This window comes from Pipistrellus hanaki (assembly GCF_964339955.1).
Source record: "Pipistrellus hanaki genome assembly, chromosome: 7".
Lineage (NCBI taxonomy): Eukaryota > Metazoa > Chordata > Mammalia > Chiroptera > Vespertilionidae > Pipistrellus > Pipistrellus hanaki.
The window spans coordinates 69892353-69914026 of NC_140509.1; the positions used below are offsets into that span (position 1 = coordinate 69892353).

The 21674-nt window shown below is 38.0% G+C and overlaps 1 protein-coding gene across 10 annotated transcripts in view; it reads right to left on the minus strand.

Moving 5' to 3' along the window:
* Positions 1–21674, minus strand: part of LOC311625391 (uncharacterized protein) — a 160843-nt gene that overhangs the window by 129576 nt on the left and 9593 nt on the right. For 4 of the 10 annotated variants that reach the window (XR_014795489.1, XR_014795492.1, XR_014795493.1 and 1 more), the window contains exon 1: positions 17370–17421. Coding sequence is in view for 2 of the 10 variants with exons in the window: in XM_084889593.1 (XP_084745719.1) it covers positions 17370–17378 (9 nt within the window). In the remaining 8 variants the exon portion in view is untranslated. Of the gene's footprint in view, positions 1–17369; positions 17423–21674 lie in introns of those variants that run through there. The other 6 variants (XR_014795495.1, XR_014795496.1, XM_084889593.1 and 3 more) reach the window with 2 other exon arrangements.

Sequence of the window (21674 nt, forward strand, 5' to 3'; positions counted from 1 at the left end):
TTCCTGCTCACGTGTGGTCTGCGGACCACATAGGAGCTTGGTGGAAATGCAGAATCTTGGGCCCACCCAGACTTCCTGAGTCAGAATCTTCATTTCCACAAGACCTCCACGTAATTTATGTGCACATTAAATTGAAGGACTCACTGCTGTAGATTAAGTTTATTTTAAATAAAGTTACATAAAAGTCATCTGCTCTTCTTGAGGTCATTAAATTCCACCGAAAGGCATATGAATAGAACAGAAAGCCTAGAAAGACTTGTTGCTATTTTCTTTTAATTGTTCTTCCAACTTAAAAAAATAATTCTATATTTTTTTCTGGATATCTGTTTTTGGGAACTGAGGAAACAGGAATTTCCCTTGGGACGAAGGACACATTGGGAGATCTTCAAGGACAATTACTAAATTGGAATTATTGTTCTGTTAAAAATCTTTTTTCTGTTTTTATTTTTCATTTTTCATTTTTAAAAAAGAACAAAACAAACCCAGTTATTCCAGTAGATACTAACTTTTTAATTTATGAAGGTTAAGAAGAATTGGAAAGTACCTAAGTAATATATTACCGTTAGAGTTTACAGATAACCCTTAGAATACTTAGCTTTTCCCTAATTTTCATGTGTAATTCATCAGCAAGGCCTATCAGTTCTAGCTCCACTGTATTTCTCTGGTTGTTCTCCCTTTCCTCTGAAACCCTTCTCACCCAAATCACCATCATCTCTCTTTTGGGCCAGTGCATAAGCTCCTAACTGGTCTCTTGCCTCTCTCTAATCCTTCCCAAAAGGAGATCCGAGGGACCTTTGTAAAGGTTAATCAGACCAACACCTTCCTGACTTAAGGCCTCCCACTGGCTTCTGTACAATGGCCTGATGGGCCCAGCATGCAAAGTCCCCAGCTGCCCTTACCACAGAGTATCTCCCTGTTCTCCCTAAGGTGCAACCACACCAGCCTCAAGCCCCCATTCCTGGCCCCTTTCCTGACTCTGGGTCTCTGCACCTGCTCTTCTCACCCCAACCCCAGCACACATACTCTGGCTCTTTCCACATCCGGCTCATTCTTATCCTTCCACTCAAACTGTGTAGTCCACGTTAATAATAAAAATATGCTCTATTCTAATAAATGTTGGGCTCATTCAGCTCAATCTTTAAAATGGCTTTTCTTCTGCTCTAGCTAGTTTGGCTCAGTGGATAGAGTATCGGCCTGTGGACCAAAGGGTCCTGGATTTGATTCCAGTCAAGGGCATGTACCTTGGTTGCAGGCTCCTCCCTGGCCTAGGCCCTGGTCAGGTCATGTGCAGGAGGCAACCAATTAATATGTTTCTCTCACATCCATGTTTCTCTGTTTTTTCCTCTCTCTTCCACTCTTTCTAAAAGTCAATGGGAGGAAAAATGCTTTTCTTCTAATATAAGGATGGTTCCCAGCACATAAACACAGCAGTTATGTTACGAGATCTTTGAAGGAAGGACCCGTTTAGTCAACTGGCACACAGTGAGTACTCAATAAAGACAAATGAATAAATCAGGTTTAATCCATTTTATTCTAAATCTAGAAGCCTGATGCATGAAATTCGTGCAAGGGCCTTGGCCCCAGTTGCTTCCTGCTGCTGCCGTGGCTGCTGCTGTGGCTGGGGACCTCTGAAATCTCTGCCTCAGCCCCCATCGACTGTGGCTTTGTCCGGAAGGAAGGATGTCCAGAGGACATACAGTCTAATTAGCATTTTACCCTTTTATTATTATAGATTATTATTATAGAAACATTACCACATGCTTGGTACAAAATAAAAGTATCTTAGTAAGACAGTAACTATATACTAATAGAAAATATTTACAAATTGTTTGCTAAGAATAAGTAGAACATCTGATGATGGCACCAGTTGTTGAGCACTGACCGTGATTCAGTTACTTTACATTTGTTACCTTATTTAAACCTTTTAAAAAAAAAAAAAAAAGGGCTTGCCGAAACCGGTTTGGCTCAGTGGATAGAGCGTCAGCCTGTGGACTGAAGGGTCCTGGGTTCGATTCTGGTCAAGGGCACAAGCCTTGGTTGTGGGCACATCCCCAGTAAAGGGTGTGCAAGAGGCAGCTGATTGATGACTCTCTCTCATTGATGTTTCTAACTCTCTATCCCTCTCTCTTTCTCTCTGTAAAAAAAATCAATAATATATATATATATTTATATTTTTAAAAAAGGCTTACAAGGCAAATACTATTAGAAATTAGAATACACATTATACAGGGGAACTAAGGCTCAGAGTTATATAATTTGCCTAAGTCACAACACTGCTAATGGTAGAGCAAGACTTTGACCTCAAACAGTCTGTCTCTCCCATTTACCCCTTTAACTACTGTGTTACCCTATCTTCAATTTTTAAACCACTTTTCAACTTACAGTATGTAGCTTGGAAAGTCAATTAGGGGGGGAAAGCAATAGGCAGACTTCTACTTCCTAAAAGGAGATATGAGACATAATGAAAGTGCTTGTAATGGCACATATTGAAGCCAAGATGGTGGTTTTTAATAAAACTGAGAAAGGGTGGATTGCTTTCCCACAGAAATTGTGGAAACACAGACGCTGTCCAACCTTAGAAATGTAAAATTGTTCATGTTTTTGATCTCTGGACCAAAGGAAAAACTACAAATTCCACTGTTTGGAACATTTAATGGAAGAATTTAAAAGGAAACCATTATTATAATCATGGTACTCACCAGCAGTATGAGAATCCAAGCTCTGTCAACATTCTCTTTATAAATTCACTATTAGGACTTTCTAACTCATCCAGTATTATTCAGCTAGTGCTTTAAAATCTGAAACGTAAGATCTTAAATTGTGGGTGATATTATTCCAAGAATTAAGGAGGAAAATGGATATCATGTGATACAGCTACAATAAAAAAATGTTTGGCTGATGCTGCCTTTTAACAGGTATTAGCTATTTTTTTTTTTTACTCCCCCCTCCACCTTGCTTTGAAAGGAGGGTTGACCTGGGATAGAAGGTTATATTGCCATCTAACCATAAGCAAGATTTTGAAAATCTCAGTATGTTTTATACAGTTTGATAAACTTAAAAAACAAAACAAAACAAAAAAACAAAACAACAAAAAAAGAGCTGCTTATTCCACTTTCTGAATCTGTACAAAGGCTTGGAATTTCATAAAGAGAGATTACTTTTAAGAACTTTGGCGCTTTGCTTTTACCATAAAAAAAATGAAAGAACAGTCATTTCTAATCCTGTCCAGTACATTCCAGCTAAATGGAAGCAAGAAGATACAGAATAAAAGGAACTATTCAGTCATTTCATAACTTCAACAAACATTGACTTAAATTCCTTTCTTTATAAGGTTAAAGCTATAGGGATCTGTTATCTACACCCAATGTTGGTGGACATTAGCTCAGCAGCGGTTCTCAACCTGTGTTCGTGACCCACAGGTTGAGAACTGCTAGCAGGGTCACCTAAGACCATTGGAAAACACAGATATTTACATTATGATTCATAACAGTAGAAAAATTACAGTTATGAAGTAGCAACAAAATAATTTTATGGTTGGGGGTCACCACACATGAGGAATTGTATTAAAGGGTCGCAGTATTAGAAAGGTTGAGAACCACTGCATTTGATGCTAAGCCAGAAGAGAACAAATGGAACAATGCAATACATTCAATTCATCATAGCCAATCTACAGTTATGACATGTGGAAGAGACCTAGAAATATCAGAGCTCTCCCTGAAGTAACAAAGTGAGATGCCCAAGCCCACCCTATTTGACGGGACTCACATAACTGTAATCTTAGGCAGCTTCTTTGGCTAATATTTCTAATTACATTTTTACCTTGATGGATCTTTAAGAAAGATATAGTCTACAGAAAGTTCCAACTTTAAATTCCTCCTGCCTCCTAGGATTACTAAAAACTAGTTGGTTGATTATTAGAGTATAATGTAATTTAGATTTATTTTTTAGATAGGGCCCAATATTCCCCACCAAAAAAGTCATCGGACTATTTTACCTAACCTAGAATTTTTGCTTCTGGATTTATTTTCCCTAATAAAATTCTGCATCATATATTCACTTAATGAATAATGTCTTATAATAGTAGACCCATTTTAAATAAACTGTCCAATAAGTAAGTAAAGTCTTGAAACTATGAAAACTATAGTTCTTCCCATTATTATGCTTCACATCTTATGATTCACACAAGGTTCTGATGTACCTTTTTGGCTAGCAAGTACATACTAATATTACATTTTTTAAAAATGGTTTAAGAGTAAACTCATGTGTCAGCATAATCTAACTATGGAAGGCTTCATCTTATAAGTAGAATGGTGCTAAAATTCTGAAATTGAAAGGTTTACTGTAAGTCAGAAGCCAAAAGTTCAGACACTCAACCAAAGTTCTTGGGTTGGAAATATCACAAAAGCGGGCTTTTCCACGAAATGGCCTGTATTTCCTGTTTTTAGCTAAGCTGGAAGTGCAATAGGAACAATACTCATTATGGCATGTCACTGCTTCTACTTTTGGTCTGAAAACACCAAGCAGAGACTATGAGTGTGACGAATCAAAAGAAAAAAAAAGTTGAGTGGAGAGGTGTTCTGGGCTAAGAAAGGGCGAGTTAATGGGAACAGAATTTCCTCACTTGACCACCAGTTAACCATAGCTTGGATGCCCAATGTGCTATGAGTCACTAGCAACTTGCTCCAAAATAACACAAGAACAACTTGGGCTAGATGGTTCCTGAATATACTGTTAATAATATTTCCAGAAAAAAAACAAGCAGAAACAATGGGTCAATGGTTCAAATGGTATTCAGGTAACTTTCTTTTTACAGAACAATCTGAAAATGAGATAGCATAAACAACTTGCTAGACAGTCTGATAATGTTATTCAACACATTCATTTAGGAATTTTTGGCAAAAATCACAGCTCTCATGAACAGGGTAGATAATAACTCTTCACAGGAAGAGTGTGAAATTGCTAAAGACAGAACACACACTAAATTTTTGAAAGCAAAGTCTCAGAAGTTTTGTGGATTGTGGGTATGAAGGTATATTTTGCATTTTCCAAAAGGCCACTAAATGCTGCTGTCTCTAACTTAATGTCTTAACTGATAAACTCAAACTACTAATATTCAACCAGTTTGTTAATATATTTATTGTGTCTTTACAATACTGACTATACATACCCAAGAAAGAAAATTTTGAAGCTGTTGCTCTTTTCTACTAAACTGCTCCACAATAGAGGATGAGGTGTAAAGTTGAACAAGGCACAATATCTCAGCACCCTCTTCTAGAACCTGTACATTTGCCCCTAAGAAATCAATCCTCAAAGACGAAGAAAACAATCCTATATAATAAAAGCCTAATATGCTAAGTGTCCGGTCGCCTGATCATCCGTTCAACCAGTCAAAGCATAATATGCTAATGATATGCTAAGGCCCCTCAACCACTCTCTGTGTCATACACTGATTACCAGGGGGAAGATGTTCTGACCCCTAAGCTAGCTTGATACCTGGGTCCAGCCAATCAGGACTGAGGGATACAGGCCAGGCATGCCTTGGAGCCCTCCTGCAGTCCTTTCCTGGCTGGCCAACTTCCTGCATCCCTCCCCAGCTCTGATCATGTATTAGCAGGTCCCTCAGCCTGGCCTGTACCCTCTCGCAATCCGGGATTCCTCAGGGAATGTCAGAAAGCCAGTTTTGGCCTGATCCCACTGGCCAGGCCAAGTGATCCCACTGGTGCACAAACTTGTGCACTGGGCCTCTAGTAATAATAATAATAATAATAATAATCTATAATAATAAAAGCATAATATGCTAATTAGACTGGATGTCCTTTCGGAGCACCTTCCATACAAAGCCATGGTGGCAGGGGCCAAGGCAGAAGCGGCAGGGGCCAAAGCCCCTTGCACAAATTTTGTGCATTGGGCCTCTAGTAATAATAATAATAATAATAATAACAATACACAGGAGGGAAAAAAAAAAACAAGTGTTTAGGATCTGCAGCCAGGGCAAGTTAGCCTTAGTATACAATGTTGACACTAACCTATAAAGGGAGTTTATGAGACCCTGCACAAAAGGGTGAAAAGTAAGAACAAGGAAATGAGACACAGAACAACTTGTTCATCACTTTGTGGAGGTCTGTCAGTCCTAGCACAAGGAGCAGGCCAAGCAGCTGGTGATAGGGTGGCACCCTGGCCCTCTAGGGCTTGGTGGTGCAGCCACCCAGACTTGGCTAAGCAGAAGAGCAGAGGATGCACGCTCAAACTACTCAAACTAACCCTGGGGCAAGTTCTCTACCAAGACCAAGCCATGAAGCCAAGAAGGACTAGGGTGAGTAAGGAGCTGTGCCAGAATCACAGGCAGAAAGATGAGGAAAGGGCCTTGGGGGTGGGGGTGGGGGGAGATGTGGTAAGGGTGACAGGCCTAGATGTGCTTTCGATGGGTGCTGTGAATGAGGACCTGCCCTCTAGTCTGAGGCAAAACCTAGCTTTGCTGTGCACTGTTTGGTTTTGCTCTGTTTCCACGGTTTGACAGTTTCCATTTGCCACAGCCCCTGCCTCTCTTCTTTGTTTATACCCCTGACACTTCATATGTGTGTTACTTGTGTGTGCCCAGGAGTTTGTAGTCCAGGTCTGAGTAATACTTAATATGAAAACAGATCATCAAATGCACATACAGTAGGTTTATTATTCATTTCTATGGCTGGGTTAATAATTCAGTCATGTTAGTTAACGGTTAAAAACAGAGAGAGATAAAGTAATAATGGGCCTCTTGTTTGGTGGCAGTCGGGCTTCCTTCCTGGAGCCATTCTGCTGGCGGGCTCTGAGACAGGCATGAGCTGCGCCGTGGGACCACATTCAGGGGACGGTGAAGCCTGGAATAGCATTGCTGGACCTCAAATGAACAGACTATGCATGTTTGTTAAACTTTGAGTCCATAACAAAAAGGCTGTGTTTGATCTCCCGAGAAGGGCTTGCCTAGCTGAGGTAATTCTGACACAAAGGAAAACTCAAACTATAGAGAAGCAAAACAAATACATACAGAGTGGCTCTCCTAATTTATAAATTGCAGAACAATGAAACCCTTATAGTGAGTTATTTACTGGGGCAAAGACCATGTCTCATTGGGTTTTATTTCCCAGCATCTAAGCATAATGTCTGGCATATGGTAGGGGTTCTATAAACATTCAGTGAACTGAACTGAACTGAGTTGCTTCATATCCCCACCACTGGTCTCCTTTCATCCGGTTAACAACTGTACTTGACCTTGGCTCAGCCACGACTTCCTCCCTGACCCCTTGACTCGATCAATTCTCCTTAATATGTATACTTATACTGTTATGCACATACCTTCAAAGGATCTACCAGAACTATAATTTTGCATTTGCTTACAAGAGTCTTCGTTATAACAATACAAACCATAAACAATAAATTCTGAGGGGTGAGAGCTGTGCCTTTTTGTTTTCCACTCATGCAGTAAATATTGTTTTTGTTGGCGCTCGGTAAATATTTGTTCAAGTAGTGAACCAAGAACCCATAATTTTCATGGTTTCCTCTCATTCTAATAATACTCACAAGTCCTCAAAAAATATGAGGTAAATTGTCTAGAACAAACTCACATAAGAGTCAGAGATGGGAAAGTAAGTTTGTGGTGTGGGCCATCTAAGTTAGGAAGAATTTTGATAAAGTGAAAGAAAAAAGCGAATATCTTCCATGGGCTATAATTTCGGTCTCCATTCTGGAGTATGCCATACAAATGTTTATGAATATATGTTTAAATTTTTTAGAGGGCATCTCAGGTGTTTTATTCTTTAAAAGAAGAATAAAAAAGTCAATTAAGTTGAACCATAAAAGGTCAAAAACTCTCAAATATTGTCAATTTCATATGGCCTAACTTAACAGACTATGACTAACCTGGCAGACCATGACTAACCTGGCAGACTATGGATATTTGTTTACATAGTTTAGTCACAGGTAAATAATTTTTCCATGGTATTATCCACTAAACCTTAGGAGTAAAAAAACAAAACAAAACAAAAAAACTTCTTCCGTTCAAACTACAATACTATAGCATATGAGATGTGGTGAATGATGAGGTTATTTTCAGGTTAAAGAAAAAGAAAGAGCAGAAACTGGAACTTAGTTATGTTTAACCTACTATCCAAACATTTATAATAAACCAACATATCTACTATGATTTCAGTCAACTACTTAATAAGTAAAATTCCAGAAGGATTAAGACAAAACAAAACAAAAATCATCCAAGAGGACTGTTGCTTTAATTCAATTGGATCACATTTATGACACAACTCGTGTGTGTCAGGCAGCATACTAGTAGTTGGCATGAAAGATGCAGCTACAGTCCCAGCTCTCAAGAACTTACAAGCTCAGCCCACATAGCATGGTTCAGTGGTTGAGCGTCGACATATGAACCAGGAGGTCAGGGTTCGATTCCCACATGCCCAGGCTGCAGGCTCACTCTCCAGTGTGGGACTTCATGAGGCAGCTGATCAATGACTCTCTCTCATCATTGATGTTTCCATCTCTCTCTCCCTCTCTCTTCTCTCTGAAATCAATAGAAAAAATATATTTTAAAAAAGAAGAACTTACAAGCAATGAAAGAGTCCCCAGTCTGTATCCACACCCTTCACAGCTGTTCTATCTTCCTCCCATTCCATGGGGAAACTCCTAGCCTCAGGCAGGTTCAGAGTAGATGCTCTCCTCCCCCTAAAGGGAATTGCTTCTGTTCACTTGGCCAGAATTCTTAAGGGAAAGTGCTATGTACCAAGTCAGGTTTCAATAAATATTTTCAGAATAAATTAATTAGTCACCCAACTGATATAAGAGGGGGATCTATCTGTAAATGAAGAATTGCATAAGAACACCTATGGCTTGCTTTCAACAAAGGTCATGCTTTCTGACTTGGCTATGACCTTCTAAGTTCAAGTGTATTTATTTGTTTTTTTACTTTTTATTTCCCACCTGAGGATATGTTTTTCATTGATTCTAGAAAGAGAGGAATGGAGAGAGAGAGAGAGAGAGAGAGAGAGAGAGAGAGAGAGAGAGAGATCCATCAATTGTTTCCCATTTCCTCCTCAACTGGGGATCCAACCCAGATAAAGAAAACATTTTTCTGACTAAGTTAAGTCAGCCTTACCCAAAACTAAAAGGTCACTTTTCTTCTTTAACTATGTAATATGTGCAGCAGATACTCTGGCTCTGAGAAAGCAGAAGAATCTCAGGCCTGTCGCTGTGTGACTTTGAAAAAAATGATAGTCTCTTTGTGTCCCTGTTTTTTTTATTTATAAAATATCAATAATCATACAGTAATTTTGTGAGGATTAAATGTGGATATACATGTAAAGCACTTGACACAATATCTGGTGTATAGTAAGTGCATAGCCAATCTTGGTATTATGATTAATATTATCATATTACTTATAATAGTAGTATTTCTTTCCATGTACTGTTTTATTTGTGAAATCAAGGACCTAGTTAGATTGAGGAGCTCAAAAAAAGTAAAAAAAAAAAAAAAAAAAAAAAAAAGACTAACTACCTTCATTCAATCATTCTACACATATTTATTGAGCTTCTGCAAAGTATCTGGACTGACCAACTCCCAGAATCAAATGGGTGCGTTTCTGAGGTATTGGAAGGGAGAGGGTAGAATTGTGGAAAAATAAGTGATGTATAAATTAGTGGGACCAAACTAAGGCCCAAGCCCCAAGGACAGTTAATATAAATAAAATGAATGTCAATGTCATTGGGCAGCATTAAGTCTTGAAAAATCACATTGATTTTTAACAGGAAGAGACCCCAAGCTTGAAGAACTTTCTTACCCAGAACTGGACCTTTCTTAACCTAGAATGCTAAAGAACACTTCCCCATCTTAAGTGAGCATAAATCTCATCAGAGATTATTTGTTGTGTTTTTGTTCATCATCATAAAAAATCAAAAGATAGAAATCAGTTACGTTGGTAAGAATTATCATCCAAAGTGAAGTGGAGGTCTATTCAGAAATGTAAGTCTAGTACTGAGCTAAGGGTGAAAATCAAGCCCAGTGAGGAATAGTGAGGATAATTTCCTAATATTTTGAGCAATAAAATGGGAAAGTAAAAGCAGCTCTTCAGACTGCCGACCTATATCCCAAGTTGCTCAAGGCAGGCCTTACAGGGAGTGAAGTCAGCAGTGGAAGAGCAGCAGTGAATTATCTGAAAGCCCCCAATTCATTGAAGTGTCATTATTTGCTGATTGCTTTCCACCAACTACATATCTGCTGCCCACAGACAGTGGTTTACTGTGAAATGCCAGAATCATCCTGCTAGAAATACACAAGACTCAGGAAACTGCATATGCATGGACTCCAAATGTCCTGTGGTTTTGTTGTTGATTTTGTTTTTCACCAGACAAAGGGCAAAGGGAGATGCCTTGTGACCTGTCAGAACTTTGAAGACTATTTGCAATCTAACACTTAAGTTATAACACTTTTGTGGATGCTGGAGGAAGGAAGACATCACATACCAGAATCAGAGACAACTGACTTTATTATTCTCAGCAGTAGTGGTAGCCAGAATTTTCCTGCACTAGTTCCTGAAGTACCAATTCTCAGAGGGTACAAAGAAAGAAGGCCAGATGACTCCTATATAAACATTGTAAGAGAGGGATCCTGAGCTTAAGGAACCTGACTCTTTAAGGGCAATCTTTATTGGGCAATAAGCAAGCCCATCTCCTTCTCTGGAGGAATATACTATCTCCATCTTCCAAGATTGTTCACTCTACAAACATTCTTAAAATGATGGAATGGAATAAAGTCATTTAGTTCTTCTTCTAACAAGACATAGAGAAATGAGACCCATTCTGAGAACTGTCTCTCAATATGACCTTGACTCTGTAGAACATGCTTAAGTGCCTGGTGCCTTATTGGTGGGCATCTTAAATAACTGGATCTACACAGCCCTTTCTGGTTCAAGATGTTATCTAATCTGGACAAACCACAATTGCACATCTCCAAGAACATTCTCCTGATCTTGAAAACCACATACAGGTATTCATTTCATCTTTTTTAAGGTCAGTACAAATCCCTAAAATGTTTGTCTTCTACCATTTCTCATAAGAATTTGGGGATTAATACTGTAAAAGGCTTCTGCAACGTGGAACATCTCTCTTCCACTATTGCTAGAACAGTTTTCAAAAGTATACTCTATACCTAGTATTGGATTTAAGGCTGTCATAGTCCTACTTTATACTCTAAAAGCACTTTTAATAATAATGTTCCCTGCATCTGCTACCAGTCCACCCAAACCTTCTAAGGGTGTCAATACCAAATAGTAATAAAGGCATGAGTCTTGGCTTTAATGCTTACTAGCTATTGTCTTGGGTCAGACACTTATTCCTCTGTCTTAGTCAACTCACTGTAACTTAAGGATAATAACACTCACTCTTTCTACTTCACACAATTTTTTAAAAAGTCACATCTGTGAAAGAAATTTATAATCAAGAAAAAAACCATCCCCTCAGAAACTAGGTCATCATAGCTCATTAGCAAAGTTGTGGGGTAATCAGTCATTTGCAATTGGATTCATGTATTTTGGGGTGTCAAGGGGAAACCTCTTTGCCATCAAAATTTGGCGGGGGGTGGCGGGGGAGAGGGGAGGGAGACTGGGGTGAAAGGGTAGGGAAGGAGAAAACACAATATTATTTCTAGGTCTGAAGTCATTTCCAGATACATAAAAAAGCCAATATTGTACAATAGCAAACATTGGCTTTTAATTAATTTTAGTTGAAAATCAGTGAATAGGAAAAAGATAAACTGTGCTCTCCACTTTTCATTAATATCTTTATAAAGCTGCCTTCTATATGTTTATCTTTTTCGAAGGCATCAATAAGACTACTGTTGGAGTACATATTATTTTTCTCCAACAGTGTCAGGGTGAATCTACAGGCAGTGCACGGAAGTCTCTAGAACAATAGTTTAAAACCCATCAAAGATGCATGGAGGTTGGTAAAGCAGTTCTCATGCTGCAAATTACAAAGATTTGGATTTAAAAATTCTGCCCTCTGCCTAACTTTCCAGAAATGGAATACCTTATAGACTTTTAATATAGTAAAAAGATAAGGAACATAAACACTGGACAGATAAAAAATGGGAAGCCAGAAAAAAGGAGAAAGTGGAGAGGGCAGAGATCTGCTAATGATGCAAATTGTTTTGAAATGAAAACCAGAATCAGAATAAGAACTAAAACACGGAACTAATAATCCATTCTCATGGCACTGCATTATTTCCTATAGGAAGAAAACTTGGTCCAGATTATTCCTACTCCCCAGAATTTTACTCTGTTCAGTCATTGTCAAATTTTGACAATAATACTATTTACAGAAAACAGATTTTTCATTAACATTAAAGTAAAAAGTATCTCTCAATTCCTTAAGTTCCCTTGACATCTAAATGATTTGCATCAGCAATGGAATTAGGTGTGTCTAAGTATGTTTCCAATAGCATCCAATAGTCCAAAAGAAAGCAATTCATAGAGCTCCTAAGTGTGAAGTCTCTTTCTGGAGAAGTGACTTCTGAAGTCAATTTGTGTACTACATGTCTTTTATGCTCTATTCTGTTTTCTCTTCTATCTTAGCTTATTTTGACCTGTTTTCTGGTTTATTAAACCCTGGTGTATTCATCTGGCTGTTCAAAACATCCAAAGTTCTTAACGTTAAATATTTTATTTTTTCAGTTCAAGAGTATCCATTTGATTAATTTAAACAGATTCCAATCTTCTGTTGAAGTTACCCATCTTTTCATCTCTTTTGTACCTCATTTTCTTGATCTTATCAACCAGCTATTTTAAAGTCCCTATTGGATAACTGTAACATCTGAATTGCCTATGGGTTTATTATTGTCTTTTTCCTCTTGGGTTTCGGTTATTTCTTCCTGTTTTATAGCATGTCTTGTAATTTTTTATTGAATGATGAATAGGATGGAGGCTCTGAATGTTATCTTCCTTCTAAAAAATTAAATATTTTGTGGGGGCTGTTTCTCTGTTTTCTGTGTCCATCTCCATTACAGAAAAGGAAACAGTCAGGTTCCTGGGTGGAGGAGCTGGGGATTAAAAAATTAAAGAAAGAAAGAGACCAAGAGGCAGAAATAGATTCATATAGCTGGGCGCTAGGTGGGCACCATCTTCTCTGATAGAGAGGCAGCGAGCCCCAAGCCACGCAGCAGGTTTATTTTATAGGGTCAAAGGAGCTTATCTGCATTCTTAACTAGGCCCTAGCATTACTGGATTTACATATCTAGACCAGCCCCTGCTGACATCTGGACAAAGGTAAGTCAGAAACTGAATAACACCCCCAGCCCTCTTGGGGGGGTGTTACTGGACTGCCAGTGCCTCCAGCCCTCTTGTGGGGGGACACGGACTGCCAGTGTCTCCAGCTCAGCTGACAATTTAAAGGATGTCCATGTGCCTTCTCAGGCGGCCCTCTACAATATTTTCTGACATTTAGAAAAATAATATTCTGGTAGATCATCTGATCCTATCCAGGCTCAATGTAACGCTCTATTAGGGCTTGTCGATTTCAGTTTTCCCAGGGTAAAGCACCTACTCCTGGGTTTGACAGACAGTGCCTCCATTGAAAGCCCACACTTGTTTACCAATGCCCCTCTGCCTTGGCAACCCCTGGGTTTCTCTTTCTCCCCAGCATTATGCGACTACAAATATCCCAGTTAGCTATCTGGCCACCCAGATGTCCTTTTGTGCCAGGCATTGGAGAGTCTTTGTCCTTCCTGCGAGCAGATCAGCACTTGAGCAGATTTATTTGCAGATATTTGGGCCACTTTGTGGGTTCCTCCTCTGCAGAAATTTCTCCCTCTTGTCCTAGCCACTTTGCCCAACGTTTTGTCTTCTTTCTCTTTGGTTCAATAACAACGACACTCTTCTTGATGCATCATTCGCCTGTGTTATGATTTAGAAAATGCTCTCCTCGTAGGAAAAGCCAAGGAGAATTTGTTATCAACTCTTATAAACTCCTCCTCTATAAAGGATCATAACCCCTCTTATGTCCTATGTTGGTTACTCTCCAATGCCTTCAATGTACTGTCTTACTGATTCTGTTGAGCTTTACACTCATTTACTGCAGAAGGATTTGTCCAATACAAGAGATTCCATTATGGAAACAGAAGCCTTCAATACAAACTTTATTACACAGAATTCTTAAAGAATAAGGTGAGATTTCAGACAGAAACAATCACAGACACATGCAGCAAGACACAGGCATCAAATACCCTCCTTAAGGTTGGTAGATTAGTAAACATGGCTTGTCATAGAATAAGGTTAGGCAGTGTTCATTGTATGGTGGACAGCCCGCTATGACAGAAACAGCCTGATTTACTGTCACAGGCAAGGATAGGCACAATTTAACATCAAGATAGCATACAAATAGGCAAGCACTCTTAGTGGGGAGGCTAGGTGACCCTCAAAACCCTGAACTCTTAACATGAATAAGGCTTTAAGATGGCAAGGAATCCCTGAAGGAGGCCTAGCATAGCTGCATGGGTCTCTGGTGCTCCAATTAATTTTCCCTGCCAAAGGAAGTCTTTACTTTGTCTAGATAATGGCTAATCAATCAAGCCCAGTCATGGAGAGGAAATACTCAAGGCTGAAAACAATTTTGACTAGTTATAGTAAACAGTGACCTTCGCCATCAGTAATTACATAAGGAGACATATTTCTATCAGGACATCTGCAACCCACCACCTCCATACCACCCCTTCAGGTTCCACTGAATTAGACTGAAAGTGATAGATCCCCTTCTCAGCATTATTCAACCTCTCAGTGACCTGGCCATCCAAAAGAGGCAGGGACAGCCAGCCCACGGGATTTGTGACTCAGAACAATTAAGGGAATTACCTACTTAATAAAAACTATTTACAAAGAAATAGTCTTTTTTACTTTAAATATATCAAAATAAAAAATCAATTACCCTGCTTTTCTATAAATATACATGTAATATTTACCATGGAAAGAGCATTATATAACAGTTAAAATTTAATGTTTAAAGGAATCAACATTTTAAACACAAATTTTACTTTCTAGGTAAGCAGCTGCAAGAAGCACAGTACTTATTTATGTGTCTATTTTTATATTTCTCTTATATTTAAGAGGAAAAGATGGAGTATTTATCAATGTGATATTCCTAGGGCTTAGCATGATGCCTAGCACATAGGAGATGACCAAGAGGTACATAATGAATTAACTGATTAAAGTTTCAAATGGAATTGTACTGGTAAAACGATATGCCCATCATGTTATCAAGTTGAATGGGCCTGCTAATCAGTTACAACTATAATAAAGGCAGAGAAGAAAAAGGAATCTAAATTGTTAAAGGTTCTAAATTATAGATTCTTAACTACGACAGACATAGGGTGTAATCAAAAGAGCTGCAGAAGAAACAATATTTGTCTCAGGACTGGCTCTGCCACTGTTTGTTGGGAGGGAGTGTCTAAGCAAGGCGCACACCGCCTTCAGAGTCAGTGTCTGCACCTGTACAGGGAGAGGTGTGTGCACCTGCTCTGCAGAGCCCAGGTTCCTCAGGGGTGCTAGGCCCAGCTCTGGTCCCCTCCCTCACAACAAGCACAGCAGCTCCTCGTGGCTTCTGTAGAAGATTACATTCGAGCAATAAGGGGCCGTGGTTAGAAGTTTGAAACACACAAGACCACATGATCCCAAAGATGTTTTCCAACTCCGTGAGTCCCTAATTCTCTGAATATGTTTAACCAGATTAGGAAAACAAAAGCTGCCAACTTTTATAATCAGAACCAAAAATGAAACTACTTTCGTGCTGCTTAGTTTCTGGCAGATCTTCTAAGACAAATTCCCAAGACTCTGATCAGTTTTAAACTCGCATACTTAATACATATTTAATGCATGTCTTAAATTTACCCAAAATTCATCACAATGCTTATTTTCTGAGAAGTCCACTTCAAAAAAGACTTCTTAGTCTATTTAACAAAATTTTTTAGCATTATGCCTACATTTCAAAGCAAAATAACTTAATTTAGTAACTAAGCTGCTAATTAACCTGGTTTATGAAGTTTTTTCTAATTGAAAATGCTGTCCTCCTGTTTCTCACCTAATGGCCCTTACCGTGAGCTGACACCGTTTTTAAGAGAGATCATAGGAGCACTGAGAAGTGCTCCCCGGAAAGCAAACTCCCAGTTGATGCCCAATTGTTTTAGTATTTTAAATTGGGAGAGCAAAGCTTTCATTTTCCTGGATAACATTCATTATTAAAGTAACATAATATCTAATGTTTACTACATGCATCAACACTATTCTAAATACTTTAAATGAACTAGGCTTCACTGAGTTCTCACAACAACTCTATGTTTTGAAGGGAAACACTACTCTCACTCTGAGTGAGAGGCAGAACCAGCTTCAGCCAGGCGGTCCGACTCCAGAGCCCAGGTTTGGAACCACAGGGCCACACGCCGCTTCTGCATCCGCGGAGGGACATCAATGCCGTGGGAATGAAATAAACCAGGATGGTGAAAATTACTAAAAACAACAGTCCTAAATTAGAATTCACTTTACTCCTTTCCATTTATTTTTATTTCCTGCAGAATATAGTTTCCCATAAATTAAATATTATTGATATAAGTAAATGCAAATAAAATAGGTAAGTTAATTAATTAAATAAAATAGAATTCAGTAATGAGGAGAGAAAAATAAACAAAATGAAGAACTAAGGTCAGGAAACCAGCATTTACCAGTTCTGCCACTAACTGGCTATGTGGCTTTAGACAAGTCTTTAAATCTATAATCTAAGACTTAAGGGGGGAAAAAATTCTAATTTTGCTTGCATAAAAATTCATAGGGAAGTCATGTCAATTGTGTTATTAATGACCAAAACCAGTGTAATAATTTTATTATTAAAGGAATAACTGCAAATAATAGTCATGCTTTAATTTCTATTATATCATCCTACACTGAACTTTAAAAAAAAAAAAAACTATTCTAAGTTTAAGAATGGTTTCCTCTGGTTCATGGCACTTTTTCTATAGATAAAATTGACAGCATTTCCTGTATGATTCTTCCTCATTACTCTGCAACTTTCTGAAGTTGAACAACATTGAATAAACTTTAGAGAAGCCACATTTAGAAGAAATGGTAATTAGCACATGCTGCTTAAAGTTTATTCATCTTATAGGACAAATGCCTTGCCTTTTGTTTTTATGGGGAAGGGGATGACATAAAATTAAGACACATTTTTTGGGGGTATATTTATGTCAAATAAAAATCTAGTTTACAAATGAAAATACTAAATGGTAAGGTGTGATCAACATGTGATCATGCGTTTGTATTTCCACAGCTATTGCTCCTTTCATTCATTCTTACCTTTTTCATGGTGGGAAGTCAGGCTCTTAGATCACTTCTTCATCCTGTTACCTGAAACCAAAAAAAATAGTGTTATTTTCATGACAAGTTAAAAAGAAAACTCCTATTCCTAAATTTGTTAGCTGTGTATTCAAAGTGGCATTGCAATTACCTGACTCAAGACTTGTCCTTATAACAATATCTGCAATCATCTATATAGGTAGAGCTTTTATAACCATTTAGGTTAACTCAACTTTAATCAACTCAGTGAAATGTGTGGGTTAAATATGTCTAACTTTTTCTTTGAGGGTGGGGAAGGAGATAGAAATTTGCCCCCACTTTGCATTTGATTTTTTAGTTTTGGGTTAAACATATGCATCAAGAATTAGTCTACAAATCAAATCAGTATAATATTAAAAGAAAATAGCCAGCAATTTTAGTTTATTTTTGATTTAATGTTCTAAGTCCCTTTCTCTTTCTCTTTCTCTTTCTTTCTCTCTCTCTCTCTCTCTCTCTCTCTCTCTCTCTCTCTCTCTCTGTCACAAAACACTAACTGTATATCATTTTACCCATTCATCTTCTAAGTCAATTGTTGGTTCTTTCGATTGATAAGAACAATCACCCACCTTCATAACAATCAGGCAGATATAAAAGTTTCCACTTGGCTCTCAATGAAAGTGATTTAAAATCACTTTCTTATTTATGTTGGGTTTTTCAAGACAGTTTATATGAACTGAAACTTGGAATAAATATTATGCCTTAAATTTAATCTAATTTTAAAGTTCCTGAATTTGGGCTTTCACATTCATATTTACATGTAATTCCAACTTACTGTAACGAACATAAATCTAAAAGGGTGATTTTTTTTTTTCAAAAATAGTACACATTAGTCACTTATCTAACAAGGGATAAGCATTTAAGCTCTATAGAACGCATTATGCTTTGTTTTTAATGTACCATATTATCTGACATACACTGAGTGGCCAGATTATTATAATCTCTGAATGCATAATAATCTGGCCACTCAGTGTATATCCTATATAATAAAAGGCTAATATGCAAATTGTCCCCTCAACCAGGAATTCGACCAGCAGGCAGGCCGGCCAACTGCCCATGTCCCCTCCCCGTGGCCAGGCTGGCCGACCCCACCCATGCACGAATTCATGCACCAGACCTCTAATATATATGTACATATATACTGAATGGCCAGATTATTATGTGTTCAGATATCATAATAATCTGGCCACTCAGTGTTTATTGATAGGTTACTCCTCTTTACATTATAAAAGGTGATGTGGTCTAGAGGAAATAATGAACAACATAAACTGACCCAGAGAAAGAGAACCAGCGATCAGAATCTCAAACCTCAGAGGGAAAGTAAGGGAGGAGGGGGGTAAGGGAAAGAGATCAACCAAAGGACTTATGGCCATGGACAACGGGGGTTGGCGGGGGCATATCTAGGGAGGGATTTGGGATGGGAATGGGGGAATAAGGACAATTATGTGAGACCATAATCAATAAAATAAAATAAAATAAATGGTGGTGTGGTATCTGATAAAACCTATGGAATTTGGGGAACTAGAGAGGCCTGGTGGGAATCTTGGCTTTGCCACATATTGGCTTTGCCACATATTGGAGCCTCCCACCACCTTTCTTCCCCTTTTCTGTAAAAAGAGAGTGAATTTCATAAACTTGCAGGGTTGTGTGAGGATCCGCATTAACCTACATAATCAGTCTAGCATAGGTCCTCAATAATGGCAGCCACTATTGTTATTAGTAATATACTGTAAGTGTGGGTCCTGTACAAACACCTGTACTGTGGCAACTCCTTCCTCCAGAGCATACGATGGTCACAGGGAGGCAGTATGTATGAAGGAGCAGGACCACCCACCAGTCACCTGCCCCACCCGAGCTGTGCACTGCCTGGGAGGATGATGTGGTGGAAAGACTGATGGTGGCAGAGTTGGAGGAACTCCCTTCACTTTATGTGAATTATAGCAGTTGGAAGACGAGTGGCTTTATTTCGTCCATAAAGCAGAATCTGAACTGAATGATCTCTCAGGCCCCTGTTGCCCTGCTCTCACATTCAATGCACACTGTAAAGTTTTAACAGAAACACTAGATGCACATAAACCTGTGCCACAATAAAATAAAATAAAAAGTATGTCTTCTCACAATTTGAAGAGTTTATCAATGGTAATACACACCTTGTTTTATATTTATATTGTCTTTTTATGACTTTTCAATTTTTATTTCTTGTTCAATCATCTTTTGTCTCCCAACTGTTATAATCCAAGTAGTTTTTTTTGTTTTGTTTTTCAGTTAGTTTGCAGAACACAATATTTAAAAGCCAAATTTCTGGCTCAGAGCCAGATATCTGACAACACCATCATTAGAATTATATTTGTTCCACAAACACTTACTCAACAAACTTTCATCAAGCGACATCTATAAACAAGGAATTAGGCTTGGTACTAGGGACATAAAGGTGAATGACTCAATTCTGCTCTTATGGAGCTCTGTCTGGTAAGGAACACAGTTAAATCACCATACAGTTAGACAAAGGATAAGTACCCAACCCAGTCTGGAATGCCAAAAAAGTAAGTGACAAGTGAGCTGAGAGTTGAAGAATGAGTAAGAGTTGGCTAGCCTATACAAAAGCATGAAACTCTTGCTAAAATCACTATGAGACTAATAGTCCTCACAGTAGACACAGGGTTCAGTGAATGCACCCATTACTGAGTGATTCAATGTAAGAATTTGTCAGATAGTATGGCCAAGTAATATTCACTTTAGCCATTTTTGTTCCCCAATCATACAAACACTTCTATACTTTATAGTTATGGAACATCCACTGTGTGTAAAACATCCTAGTAGGAGTCATAGAGAGGCATAGAAAGAAAAAATATATAATCTCTGTCCTGAAGAAAGATGCATTAATTCAACAAATATTCATTGTGCTTTCAGTTTTTCTTCCATATGCCTGGCCCTTTGCAATTTGCAGAGAAGAAAAAAAACAAAAAACAAAACAGATATAGTTTATTAAAGCAAGAGGAGAAGCATAACAATGATTTCAGCATTACTAATTCTTAGTTTTGAGGCTATCTTAATTTTACCCTCTAAATCTATAAATGTCTTTTAGCATTCTCTAAGCCCTGCAAACCATTGTAAAGTAAAATGTATATGTTCTGAAAGAATAGAGGACTAAAATTATAAGTGATGTATTCAACATTATAGGTAAGAAAAAGCTTAGGATCTTGGTTCCTACTCTGCAGTCTCTTATCCAAACTTTCCAGTTCATCCCCTTATTGGTCTGGATCAAAGCAGCCCATCTACTCTCTTCCATATATGCCACAGCATTCACGAAGTCAAGACGGTTCATACCATTTATTTTTAAATTTTAAGGTTTAAAATGCTCTTGCTGCTCCTCTGTTCCTTATCCTTTAATTAAGCTTATGACCATAAAATTCATATTGATTACTTCTCCCTCCTCTTCACTCACAAAACACTTAGCACTATATCCCTCCATACCCACTGACAGTTGACAAAAACCTCTAGAGCCTCATAGCGTGTAGCTCTGTCACAATCTGTGCCTCAAGGTTCCTCCTAAGTTCTAATTCCAGGGTCATGAATGTTACATCACACCAATTCTCCAGAGTTTTCAATGTTGGAAAAACTGTTACAATAATGGTTTAATACAAGTCCATATAGATCATTCTGTAGATAGATCACCACCTCCTTGTAAGCAAGAATGAGGTAGCATTTACTATTCCACTATTTAGCACCCTGTTAGAAATAAAGCCAAAGCTCAAAATATTTGTGAACTATTTGTTTCATTGAGAGGGAGACAACAAAAAATGACTGACTTTTAATTTAGGGCATCTGAATGGATGTATTAGTCTGGAAGTTTCACACTAAAATCTTATAAGGTTAGGCAACTTGGACAATTGTAGTACCTTCTAAAATTACAACTTTTCCTAAACACCTATTAATGTTACTATCCAAATTTCTAGAGAATTATATTAATAAATTATTTCCTTGAATAACATAAACACTGTTTTCTCTAATATTCTGAAAAATGTGAACTTACCAGGTATGGATGCATAAGCCTCAGAAAATTTATTTATAATCAATAAGTACAAAAAGCTTACCTATGAATTGATATAAACATAATATAAATTATCATAGTTCCTAAGACCTTAGTAATTATGCAACTTGAGCTAAATATAGAATATTTTAAATTTCAAGCTAGTTCTCAAACTTTACATAAATAATTCATTCAATGGTGGATTTCTTTGTATTTGATGCTGTGAAAGGTTATTCACA